Source organism: Jatropha curcas, chromosome 11 (genome assembly GCF_041381405.1).
Source record: "Jatropha curcas cultivar XTBG-Jc1 chromosome 11, XTBG_Jcur_1.0, whole genome shotgun sequence".
In the NCBI taxonomy this organism is placed as follows: Eukaryota; Viridiplantae; Streptophyta; class Magnoliopsida; order Malpighiales; family Euphorbiaceae; genus Jatropha; species Jatropha curcas.
Genome location: NC_143161.1, coordinates 4014684 through 4028392, shown reverse-complemented (window position 1 = coordinate 4028392; position 13709 = coordinate 4014684). Strand labels below are relative to the sequence as shown.

Genomic DNA, 13709 nt, shown 5'->3' with positions numbered 1-13709 from the left:
CAACTCATATTTCATTACATGTTTGATTACATCATATCAAACATAGCCTTAAATTTTTACTTTAAACATTTTATTATATAAATAATTTTGAATTATATAATAAATTTTGATGGATAGTACGCAACAACATTAAATTCACATTCGAATTAAATTCATAATAGATAATTAACTTAATATTCAATGTTTTTCATGTCCACTCGTTGGACGATATCCAGAATCTCCGCATGACTCTATGGACTACATGGAAGCATAGAAATGATGTATTATGGAGCGAGAAGGATATATTTGATTAGTTCATTATTTGCTTGATCGCATCTAATGTGTGTGTACATATATATATATATAATTTTAATTCTAAAATATGCCAGTAGCCAAAAATCTCATGCCAAGCAGGCCCTTAATCAACTCAGGCACAAAATGGAGAAATCCTTAACAGAACTCACATCCATTAATAGATTAAGCAAAACCACATGCAAATAAAGTCTATTGGGCACCAAAGGAAATAGGAATTAATATTAATCCCTATCCTTCTTTATTTCAACATATACGTGTGTGTATATATATAGATATACACACACACACATAAGACAGTTCTATTGATGGATGATGGAATTTAAGCTTTGGTAAGATGGGCATCAACATCTTTGGTGACACCAATCACAAATTGAAGCATAGAGTTTGCGTCTGGAATGTCTTTGTTTCGCTTCTCGTATTCCATTGTCCAGTGCGCTACACTGCCGTTACCCTTTAGTGTAACTTTAACAGTGATTTTGAAACTCTTATACTCCTTCAGTAAATCTCCTTCAATCACTTTGAAAGTGGTAGACAAATTCACATCGTCCATGACTTCAATATGGGTCTTCGCAACTTTAGGGACTCATTCTGTTCAAATTTTCAGGAAAAAGAATTAAATTATCATATATATATATATATATAACCACCCTTTCGTAACCTGAAATGGTGAAACCTTACTTACCAAGAACATAATTCCAGAAGACAACACTGTCTTGTTTTCCAAATTCACCATCATGTAGTTCACAACTTTGGACATGGTGAGGAATAGCATTGGGTAAGTGATGGGGTCTGGGCCCAAACATATCATGAAACTTGTGGGCAGAAGCTCTGATTTCTACATCAGTTTCGAGCTTACCGGTGAGAGCCATTCTTTCGACTTTGCAAACAAACAACTAATTATGAATTAGAGATGAAAGGTGAAGGAAATTCTATGGCCTTACAGGAGTACTGAAGGTTACGTACTGTAGGTTCAAAAAGATAAATAAATAAATAAATAAATAATAAAGCTAAATGAACTTCAACTATTTCACGATTTTTCAGTGTGTATACTTGAATTATTTTTATTTCAGTTTTCTTTTTAATACTTTTAATTTTTTAATTGTTTTTTTTAAACTTCTTAGCTGGACGTGCTTTTCATCATATTAAAATTAAAATTGAAATGTAATCTATAGTATGGGTACCACTCCAGCTAGACTATATTAATTTTATATTTTGGGAGATAAATCCCGCACCCAATAATAATGAAATAATTCAAAATTTTATAATAAATTAGGTGGTAGAACTAACATAAACTAATTTATTTTTAAAGACGATATTATAATTTTTAAAAATATTTATTTAAATATATTGTTATATTATTTTTAGAATATAATTTAAATAAAATAATTCAACAATTATTCAAATTTAATTTTGATACAAACTATTGTGAATAAAATGTTTATGTTATAAATTATTCAGCATTAAATAAGTATTATCTAAATTAATTAATTTGAATCTCGAGGTATAGTTAGGTCGTAAATACATTTTCTATTGAGCTATGTCTTGATTTGCTGGACTAATTATAGTTATTTAACCTTATAAGAAATAAAATTAATTTGAAAATCAGACAACTACTAGTCTAGTGGTTCTCAATTCTCATTGACTTGGCATACGAAAACATATATGGTACACATAAATTGCAATAAACACGTGATATAGAAAAAAATATAAAAAAATAAACATATAAATATAATATAATATAAACATGATATAGTAATAATATAGAAATAAAAATATAATTTAAATAGTATATATATAATTAGAATATTAGAAATATAGAATTCTAATTTGAAATTGGAAAAGAAAATAAAGATATTACAAAATATTCCTTGACGAGATGATTGATCCACCAAATAGAACCTAATATTAAAATAATTAAATATTAAAAATATTAATAATTGATAATAATTAAAATAAGCAAAACAATTAATTATAAACAATAGTAATAAAAATAAGAATAAGTAATAAAAAAAACTGAATCATATAAATTCACTCAAAAAAGTTTTATGAAAATTTACTATTTTGATAACTTATTTTAGTTTATTTATTTAGTATTTATTTATCCATATATTTTGTCTATTTGTATAAAAGTTTTTGCCTTTTGACTTTAAATGAAATCTCTATTTTTCTTTTTTTTTTCCTTATATTTTTTATTTTTAATTTCATTTCTTGAAAAAAAAATATTTGTTTAAGAGGCATTATGATGTATTGTGGTACCAAGGTCCATTATTATAATTGTTAGGATTTATTAGATTAAATTCAAATGGACAGAATTTACGAGTAGAAATTATAGAAGATTTTTGTGGAAATAATAATAATAATAGATTCAGACAAGATTTTTCAATAATTAGTTGTACCGTAGATTTTTCAATTATTAATTGTACTTTAGATAAAAAGTGAACAACTGTTTGGTACGAAGATTATACTTTATGCTTTGTTTGGATAGAGGGAGCATGTAAAATGAGAGAGTAAAATATTATTATTCATTTTACCTCCTTATTTTACACTCTTTGATTGGTTTGAAGGGAAAATAAAAAGGTGGGAGTAAAATAAATTTATTTTACTTAGTTATACCTTTATTGTTTTTATTTTCTCTCATTTTAGGGAGTAAATTGGAGGACCTAAAATAAAGATATTTTACATTCATTTCTTATTTTACCTCCTTCCTAAATAGGGTATTTTGCATATCCCAATAAACTTTCACTTATTATTTTACACCTCTCCTTATTTTACATCCAATCAAACAAGCTCTTAGATTTTTGCATTTAGGATCACATTTTACTTTCTTTGGGTGTGGTGAGAAAGATTATTAAATTAAGGTAAGATAAGTTAAAATATAATACAGTAAAATAAAATCAAGTATGACAAAATAACATAAAAATTTTCTTTATATTTACAAGAAACTAGCTTAATAAAGGCTTTACTGACGTTGATTCCTAGAATCATTAGAATGTTTATTTTGCTTTGAACTCGAATGTGTTGTTTAATTCTGAATTTGGATCGATAGGTTATTTTTGATTGTAAATCTACTATAAAATTTAGGCATGATATTGTAGTCAAATGAGTTAAGAAGACAAGCTAATATATGTGCTCGTTCTTTTACTTAAGCATCCTATCAACATATTTTTTTCTACATTTGAGTCTTAAGATATTATCTTTCCGTGTCTTTTGGAGTTTTTTTTTTTTTTAAATAAAGAAATGGATAATGCATTATTATCCTTAAAAAAAAAAAAAAAATTCACTAATCTTGTATCGTTTGTTATTGGTATAAGGCATTTTTTTCTCCTATTTTCTAACTCCTGCTTATATTAGCATACTTAGCCAGTAATAGAATATAAATATTTTACCAGAAATTTAACCGTAATTTATATATAAGGCCTAATTATATTGTAGGATCAAATATTATCATTTGAATAGAATCAGAATAGGATTAGAAGATCTTATTCCTATTCAAATAGACATCCAATAAGGAATTCACCCACAACTCCTCTTTTTTCTTTCCCTTTTCATCCATGTCTTACGTATCTCTACATGAACAGCATGGAAGGATTTTTTTCTCAATCTATCAGCTAAAAATAAAAATAATAATGAAAAAGATTTTGAGGGCATGGACCCCTAAGATTGTCCAAGAATTAGTTCTACGGTAGGTAGAAAAGTAGGTAATCTTAATTAATTGTCCTGAAGATCAGTTACATACATTATGTTGGGATTGAAAGCAACTTATTATTATATGTGGTTTGAGATAACGTTTTAGATAGATGGATAAACTTAGTTAAAGGAAAGGATTATTGAATTAGCCAATTAGATGTGCTGTGATTGGTCTTTCTACCTCTCGTAAAAGATGTAAGGAGTGATCGATTTTAAGTCTTCTCTATCATAAAAGTTATCACCAATTTGGTGAATGTCATTCAAAGGGAAGGGCTATTCCTGCTGTGTAGCCCACGATGTTTTTCCAATTCCATTAAACCTTCCACATATAAAAAAAGGATTATTGAATTAAAGTAGATATGGTAAAATATAAGGTCATTATATCCTTTTTTATGTTTGAGAGAAAGGTAAAGTAAATAAAGCTTTACTAATTTTGTATCGTTTAATTGTTATTTGGTGGAACACATTTTTTTTCGTACTCTCTAACTCCTAGTTATATTAACATACTAGTGTATATTTTGTGAAATAATAATAATAATAATAATAATAATAATAATAATAATAAAGACTTGGGGTTCATTGGAAAAAAAATTACCTAATAAATAATTGCACCTTCTACTTAAAAAATTTGTACCTTAGAAAAAAAAAAAAAAGCAATCGTAATTGTCTAGAAGATTAGTTACACCACTTTGTTGGGATTGAAAGCAACTTATGATATTTTTTTATTGGACGGTGTTACTTCAAGAAAGGCTTACCTATAATTTATTACCATATCCATAAATCAAACTAATTAAAAGCAAGTTTTTGATTGTCGCGAGAGATCTCTGACCGTTGGGAAAAAAAATGAAAAAAATACTTGTTTAGACTAGATTTATAGTCCTTCCCATTTGCCATTTTTAAAAAATTGTTTCATTCAAAACCTAGTCTTGTCCTCCCATCACTTTCCCTGTCTCTGCGCTTCATCCATAATCAGTGTGATTGAATGGGTTTTAAGTTGTACGGATTCATCCATATTCCTCTCTTCCCCTAAATGGTATGCAATAGTTCGATGCTTATGCTCCATTCAGTGTGATCTACAGAACATGTTATCTATATTTCTTTATAACTGAAAGGCAATCTACGATTAATAATCAGATGGCTATTATTAAAATAAACCAATAGCTGAAATAATTTGAGCTTATTTAACGATTGGCCAGCTACATCAGTATTGGCAATTTGAACATGAACCTGTTAGTGACAAAAAACTGTGTGAGATTATGATCCCATTAATGACTAGGTGGTCTCAGTGATTCCAAGTTCCTTGCTAAGTAGCCTGATGCGTCAAGCTTTTCAATGATACATACATATATATGCTATGAGCCAAAAATCTCTAAATAAGCTCAGGTACAACACAAAGACATCCTTAATAAAACTCACATCTATTAGTACATCAATAAAAACCACATACAATAAAAGTTTATATATATATATATATATATATATATATATATATATATATCGAAGGATCTAAGGATTAATAAAATCCAGACCCTTTTTTTCCTTTATTTATTACATATTGCACTGTAGGCTTAATCACACGTATAAATAGCAAGCAAACAGTTTATTGATGGATAAGGCTGGGAGTTCATGCTTTGGTAAGATGGGCATCAATATCTTTGGAGACATCAAGTAAAAATTTAACTAGAGAGTGTGGGTCTGGAATATCTTTATTCAGCTTCTCATACTCCAGTGTCCAGTGCGCTACACTTCCAGTACCCTTCGGTGTAGCTTTAACGGTGATTTTGAAATTCTTATACTCCTTCAGTAAATCTCCTTCAATGACTGTGAAGGTGGTAGACAAGTTCACATCGTCTATCTTTTCAACAATCTCTTTCGCAACTTTAGGAACTCCATCTGTTTGAATTTTAAGGGAAAAATAAATAAAAAAAAAAGTCACAGAACTTAAAAATTATCTTGACTTAATAATTCAAAACCGTAATGTTAAGAGTTCAAATCTCCATAATGTATTTAAGATAAGAAAAGGGTGGAACCTTACCATGAACATAATTCCAGAAGACAACACTCCCTTCTTTTCCAAATTCACCATCATGTAATTCACAACCTTTTATGTTGTGAGGAGTAGCATGTTTTACGTGATGGGGTCTAGACCCAAACACATCATGAAACTTATCCGCAGAAGCTTTGATTTCTACATCTGCTTCGAGCTTACCGGTAAGAGCCATTTTTTTTCAAATTTGCAAAACAAGCAACTTATCAATGAGAGATGGATCGGAAGATGAAGGAAATGCTTTGGCCTTGACGTGCTTTTATAATGGGCAAGAGTCAGGGGCAGCATGGCTGCATGACGTAGGTCTGAACAGATATATAAATAAATAAATAAATAATGAAACTAAAACAAATTTAATTATACACATACAAGTGTCTCAAATGTTGAAGTCACTATCTCCAAACTCAGCAGTTCAGTCACTTGTTGAAAGATTCAGCGATGAATCGCGAAATAAAATATTTTGTATCGAAAAAAAAGTAACTTTAATTATTTCACAGGCTTTTTTTTTTTTTTTTTTTTTTGAAGATAATTATTTCATAATAGAATACATACTGGAATTAATAATATTATTACTATTACTATTCATTTTTAATATAAGGTTTGTCTCTAATAATTCATGCTCTTGACCTTCTCTAATTATCGTTCAATTTTTTAGTTGGTACTCGTGATTTTCATGATATTAAATTAATGTAAAGTTCAATTTATTGTCAGTTGATATCTGTGATTTTAATGATATTAAAATAATGCCGGTTCAATTTATTAATATTTTTAAATATTATCATGCATGAAGTGAAGAAAAATATATACAATATTAGTAAATCACATGAACTATATATTTTGAATTTTGAATGCAGCAAGCCAGTGTTTTATAGAGTTTCTTGTGTAGTTCTGATAATTATACTTGCCCAGTTGCTGGAAATGTTTTATATAATTCTTGTGTTTTATATAATTCTGATAATTATATTATCATTCTCAAGTTATCCACCATCTAAAAATTGTTTTCAAAACTAACACTTCTCTTGTTTTTTTTTTCTCTCTTTAATCCAAATAGTATAAAGTTGAGTCTGTTAGGCTCGTAATTAAAACCTGTAATTTTGATCAAACTTTAACTCAAAATAATTAAAAATATTCAGAATATTAACATTTGAATGTTAGGTGGAAAAAAGTTACTATTTTTAACCTCTGTATTTTGCCAAAATATACAATATTATCACTGCATTTTTTAATAATAATTTTATTAGTATGTTTTTTTCTTATACTACTTTGTCAAAACAAACCAATCTGTTTATGTATTTATTTATTATTTTATCTTTATACTTTGCAAAAAATTTGTTAATTTATCTTTGTATCTAATGAAAAATATATATATAAAAATAATAGAATGATAAGTATAACAATGTAACAGAACAAAATATAAAAGATAATCATATATTTTAACCAAAAGCGTTGAATTTTTTAGATTAATTTTTTACCCTAAGTGGTGTAATTTTTTAGATTAATATCCTTTCGGAGCTTTGCTTCTTATGAACTCGACAACATCTTTTTAGATTATTTTAATAATCTAAGTGGCCCGTGTGATTAAAAAGTTAATTCTAATTAAAATAGTCCAAGATGATAGTTGTTGGGTTTAATAAATAATGACCAGTTAGAGTTTTAATTCCCTTCCTCTGTCTTATAAAAGAAAAAGAAAATCAATAGCTTAATTTAAGAAAAGAAAACAGAGAGTATGACGGCTACTTCAAACACATACGGTGATAGGTTATTTGAGAGAGCGTAAAAAGAATACTCCCGGGCAGTTGATAATTCTCTGACCATTAAGAGAGTACTTATGGACAAAAGGCCAGAGTGAAGAAATGTAGATCTACTGTTATGGTGAGAATTAGAATTGCCGCGATGAAATAATCAATAGCTATAGATCAAGGTATGGATCAAGATACGCTTCTACTTATTGTGTATATTTATTAAATAAATTATATAAACAATAAAATTTAAACTATATTAAAATTTATTCAACACATCTTTCTCGAGGTAGGTTTGCGGTTTTCAACTGCAGGCCCCACAAGTTACGGAAGCTTGATAGGCATGGCCCTACATAGTTTTACTTTTTTGCACTCAATTTTAATGGATTCTTTTTTTTTTTTTTTTTTTGTTCTCTTTATTTCAATTTTCAACTGTGAACTCGTACTGATATAGCAAGAAAAAGAAGAAACGGTATTTCCATTTTTGGCCAGGTATTTGACAAGTTTCTCTGCTTCAAGACCAAGTCGGGCCAATTAGACACAAACATGACCACAGTACCAAATTTGAATCTGCATAGCGATATATATATATATAAAATATAATGGGTTGCTAATTTATTTGAATTATTTAATCTTAATTAAGCATTATAAATATTAACTTAAACATCTAATTAACAAATTTGATTCAGCTTTAAGAAATTTTATGGTGATTAATTGATTATCCCTGTAAAAGAATACTTAACATTAAAACTTAAATAAAATCCAAAAAGAATACGAGATCACACTTGACAAATTATAAAAGTAAGTATAATTGAAAGACCAAATTGAACTTTTTTTCCTACAGAGAAACGCAAATATGCTGGAAGTTGGTCCTAAAAACAAATAATTGATTCTATATTTTATTTTATTTTTATTTGAGATAATGTTGTAGATGCAATCAACTTTGAATATTGTATTAGGAGTGGTTGAACAGTTTAAATAATTAAAGAGAGAAATTTTTAAATAATTTTTATACTATATAGTATATATTGATGTAAATGTCATATAATTTATTTTTTTTAAGAGCTAGTGTGATAGATTGATTGATGTAATTAAATAAATGTTGACCTTGATTGTATAATTATCTGTCCTTACGCTATGCGTAAAGTATAACAATTATTTAATAATTAAAAATTATTTTAAATGAAATATATTTATTAAATATAATTTTATAAATTAAAATATTTAAATAAATATAATTTGAATATATTAAATTAAAAATACTAATCTAACTAATATTTTTATTCAAATGTTAAATTATATATTCAGTGAACTAAATTCCTGCCCTTCCTTTATTTTTTATACATATATGTAATTATTATATGTTGAGTGCTCATTAAAAACAACTATGTTAGTAGCAGATGGCGCATGTGAAATTTACAATGGATATAATATTAACATTTTATAATAACATTGAAAATATTTTCCATTTCAAAAACAAAAAAAATATATATATATATATATATTTTCTAGCTAGCTCCATAATTAAAAAGATGTTTTTTTTTTTCAGAAGTTAGCAAGCAAAATTAAAAAAATTAATTAATGTTGTAAAATAAGTTTTAAAAAAAATTTTTTAGTGAGATATCATTATTTGTAGCCCTTATTCTTTGGTGCGTGTGTATATATATATATATATATATTTATATATATATAAGAAATTTATGGCGGATGAAACTATTTTTTATAAAACTTGACAATTCATATGAATATTAATCAAGTAAATCATAATATTCTTATACAAATAAAGAAAATATAAATATAAAAATTAAAATCTTTATGTTATATTTAACAAATCTAATGATGATAATGTTTTTAAATAATGATAAATTATTAATTAAATATATAAATAACAGATAAACATATGGTTTAGATAAGTATATTTCAATAATATAATGGAATTTATGATTTGGTAAGATCCGCATCAACATTTTTGGTGAGAGTGGTGCGTTGATGAAATTTTATCATTGATGAATTTTTTTTTTAATATGATTATAAATTAGGTAAATCATAACATTTTCATACCAATAAGAAGCAAATATAAAAAATTGAAAGCTTCAGATTGAAGATGATCTTAGCAAAACAGATTAATTTTTCATATAAAAATTGGTCGATTTTCAAATAGAAGGACTAAAAAAATTTTTTCGGTAATATTGTCCGAACTTTATTTTCTAGAAAACTTGTTACAATTGATACCCGAGTTTAATAAATCAAATTAATATAGCAACATGCTTCACAGCCAGGTTTCATTAATAAAAGAAATTTATTCAAACTTAAAGATATGAAGTCTCAGATCATAAACAGCCAACAATCAATCTTATATTTTGAATTGTCAAAGAAATAACAAATCTATATAAAATTTCACAATAACAAAGAATAACTTCGTGAAATGAGAGAAATTTAATAAATCAAAACATAAAAGGGCATTAAATTATTACATATATATGAAAGACTAAATTTAAATATTATTCCAAATAATCACGTATTTGAAAATTAAATAAAATAAAGAAAAACAATTAAAAGTATAAAAAGGACCCGCTGCCGACAAGACGTTCAGCGGTGAGAGACGGCAAGATTCACTTACATCGTTTATGAAACTTAAAGCTTTGCTATCATTTTAAAAATGAGTCATTCAGCTTTAATTAATCATTTAATTCTAAATTTATGGAAATTAATTGTAAAGAAAGAAAATTTAACAATCAATAGGAAAATGCTTCAAAATGATATCGATTGCTATTGATTGAAATTTTGACTCTATTGTGTATCAATCGATCAAATGACAGGACTTCACTACTTTTTTTTTTTTTTTTTTTTCAAAACGGTGTTAAATCAAGTTTTCAAGGTCATTGAAAAAATGATAGTTCAAGAAGTCAAAATTTTCACGGCTTAATAGAAAATGATAATTAAAATTTAATACCAAATTAAACAGTTTTTTAAGGATGTCAAATCAGTCTCTAATGAATCTAAGTGGTCATTTGCTTCCGTAAAAACAGTCTTTGGGCGTTCAGAAAAATAAATAGATAGAAAAAATTTTCTGGTCGAAGGAAAATTAAGTATTTTTTAAAGAAAATAATTTTTCATTTTCGAGAGAGTAAAATATTTTTCGGAAATTAAAAAAGCTTATAGATCCATAATTTTTTAATTTATTAATCATCGTAGTCACTACCACCAGTTACCATTTACCACCGACTACCACCACTAGCTATTATCACTGGGCACCACCATGGGCCACAGATGGTTTTCATAATTTATATATATATATATTTGAATTCTTCTCATATTTAACAATAAAAATTATCAATTATCAATTTGCTATTATTATTAATATTTTTATGATCTTACGTGATAAAAACTTTAATACTTTTAACTAATTCTCAATATTATAACTAAACAACAGAAAATAAGTCATTTGAGGAAAATATTTTTCATGAAAAATATTTTTCAACAAATTATTTTCCTGCAAGTTCTTTTACAGAAATAAACAGAACATAGAAATTAGTTGTCTGACATCAATATTATCAATTTTTGTAGGAAGTCTTTTATGTATTTATTTATTTATATTATTTTATTTTATAAGGTGTTAATAAAAAAGACTTGTCTATATCTATATATGAATTTACTTATACATCAAACTAATTATAAACTATATTTTGGTTTAAACGAAAAAAATTTGCAGGTATATATCGGAAAAAAAATAAAATTAATGGTTTGATATGTAGAATTACTATATACGGGATTTATGCAAGAAATTTTTTGATAATTTATTTATGCAAATAATCTTTTGTTCACTCATTTGTATTGTTATGTTAGGCGCATCTTTTATTCAGTTTCTTCATGAATCCAACTGCCAACAAGAAATTAATTAAAGTGTGACGCTACACTACGCATTATCATACATTCGTCCCACCAATTTTCTGCATAAATATACTATAATATCATCTAATATTATTATTATATATAAAAAAAGATCCAATACATAATCAATAATTGTAGAAAAAATAAAAAATTTTTGCTTACCGCTCCTCACTTTATCAAAGGCCACTGACATTGTGTCGGTGATATATATAAAAAAAGAAGTAATCACACAACACTTAATTACGTGTACTGTACTTGAATATTCTAGATCCCTCCTGATCCCATCTTCTTCCTTTGTCTATTTTCTAATCATCCTTGCATGCTCGTTATGCTTCTGCACGTTCAAAACCCTGCAAAGTTCAAAACTCTGCAAATAATTTCGCTTTAGACGTGTGAGGAAGTGCATTCCACGTTAGATGTTATAGATAAATCGATATTAATAAATTAATTGATCAAGTTTGTACAAAATAAATTTTGATACTGATTTATTTCTTGTTCCATTTGTCTGAACATTTTTCTCCTTTGCAACCTATTATGGAGAGATGTAAAATGTCTCGATTTTGAGTTCTTCTCCTCATAAAATTTATTATTTATTCGGTGAATGCTATTAAAAAAAACAGTATTTTTAGTACTAATTTTCATCATTAAATATGTATTGTTAGCATATCCAGTATCCATATCCAAGTATTTATTACACATTAGATAAGTAGGGTTGGCATTTATTTCAATATTTATTAATGCAAATGAGAAATTATCAGAGATTTAAATGATTATATTTTTATAATTTTCTAGAAAGATAAAAAAAAATATATTAAAGAAACTTAAAGATGTCAAAATAATGAATGTATATGTGCAACACAATGGAATATCAGTTGTTTATTCATCGAGCTTGCTGTTAATCTAATGGTAAGATTTCTCGCACTATAAATTGAACAGTAACTAACCACTCATACTTGTTTCTTATGTAGAAAAATTATCGTAACCTGTCTATCTAATTACACAAATTTTCCTCTCTCTCTCTCTCTCCCTCTCTCTCTCTCTCTATATATATATATACTTTGAATAGCTTTTTCCTCCCTAGAGAAGGGACCGTGCCAGGCGTCGTGATCCGGCCCACGGCCCGGCACAGCAGAAGGTGTCGATACTATATGGCACCGTTCAGAATTTCTTTTTCTTCTTTTCTCTTTCGTTTTCAAATTCAAAACTTGAAACATATAAGTTAGGGATAGAAATGGGGCAGGTACTCTGCAGAATTTACACTGCCCCACTTAAATCCGCTTTGGATGCTCAAATCCATATCTATACCATCTTTCAATACTCGTTATCGTTATATACCTATCTAACTGATATCTAATCAGCTTTGAAGCAGGTAGGGTACCCTTAAACATTCAATCTTTCTAGATGTATAATATCTCATCGAGTTCAATATATTATAAAATAAAAACTTATTGAAATTATAAAAAAATTAAAGTAAATTTTAAATTCATAAATATTATAAATAAATAAGTTCAAGTAGGTAAGATGTCCATGGAAGTCGACTCTGTTTCCATTCATAAACTCAATATACAATTAAAAATTTTTATTTTAAATATTTTATTATAGTAGGTAGCAACTTACTCAAATTAAATTGGTAGTAGATAATTAACTTAATATTCATATACATTTCAAATTTATTTAATTAATATTCAAATATGCTTTAAATGGATTTTTAATAAAGTATCCCGAAAATTCGCCCTGCTTCGTTATTGTCAAAATATAGTTTCTTTTTCACGAAAATATTCTTTCAAATTAGCCGTGGGGCGAGGTATTTCTGTAAATTTTCCCTTTTTAATTAAAATATCCTTCCCAACTTTTATGAACAACTAATTAATTTGGAGGGATATAATTTGCATTAATCCATTTGTATTTTTACAAAAGAATTCTTAATTCTTATAATTCTTTTATCTCAATTCCTTTAATTTTCTTAACTACGTGAATGATAATTTCCTTTCTGTGTGAACATAAGCTTTTATGTCAAATCTTTTCGTTTTAGAATATGTAAAATCAGATTA

The 13709-nt window shown here is 26.8% G+C and overlaps 1 protein-coding gene and 1 pseudogene across 2 annotated transcripts; both read right to left on the bottom strand.

Annotated features, from left to right (window-relative positions):
• Positions 1-401: 401 nt before the first annotated feature.
• On the bottom strand, positions 402-1205 carry LOC105634078 (MLP-like protein 31; annotated as a pseudogene). Its single transcript, XR_016318683.1, has 2 exons — positions 977-1205; positions 402-882 (listed from the first exon to the last, which is right to left on the bottom strand). The product of XR_016318683.1 is annotated as an MLP-like protein 31 (transcript).
• Positions 1206-5380: 4175 nt separating this feature from the next.
• On the bottom strand, positions 5381-6272 carry LOC105634077 (MLP-like protein 31). The gene is made up of 2 exons (XM_089715869.1): positions 6017-6272; positions 5381-5874 (listed from the first exon to the last, which is right to left on the bottom strand). Exons 1-2 carry the CDS (start codon positions 6201-6203, stop codon positions 5606-5608), a joined length of 456 nt encoding a protein of 151 aa, XP_089571995.1. The 5' UTR covers positions 6204-6272; the 3' UTR covers positions 5381-5605.
• Positions 6273-13709: the final 7437 nt, after the last annotated feature.

Excerpts from the sequence above, each read along its gene's own strand:
- LOC105634077 (XM_089715869.1), bottom strand. The coding sequence starts at position 6,203 with ATGGCTCTTACCGGTAAGCTCGAAGCAGATGTAGAAATCAAAGCTTCT. Across the intron at positions 5,875-6,016 it reads CTTCTGGAATTATGTTCATG|ATGGAGTTCCTAAAGTTGCG; the intron begins GTAAGGTTCCAC and ends AAATTCAAACAG.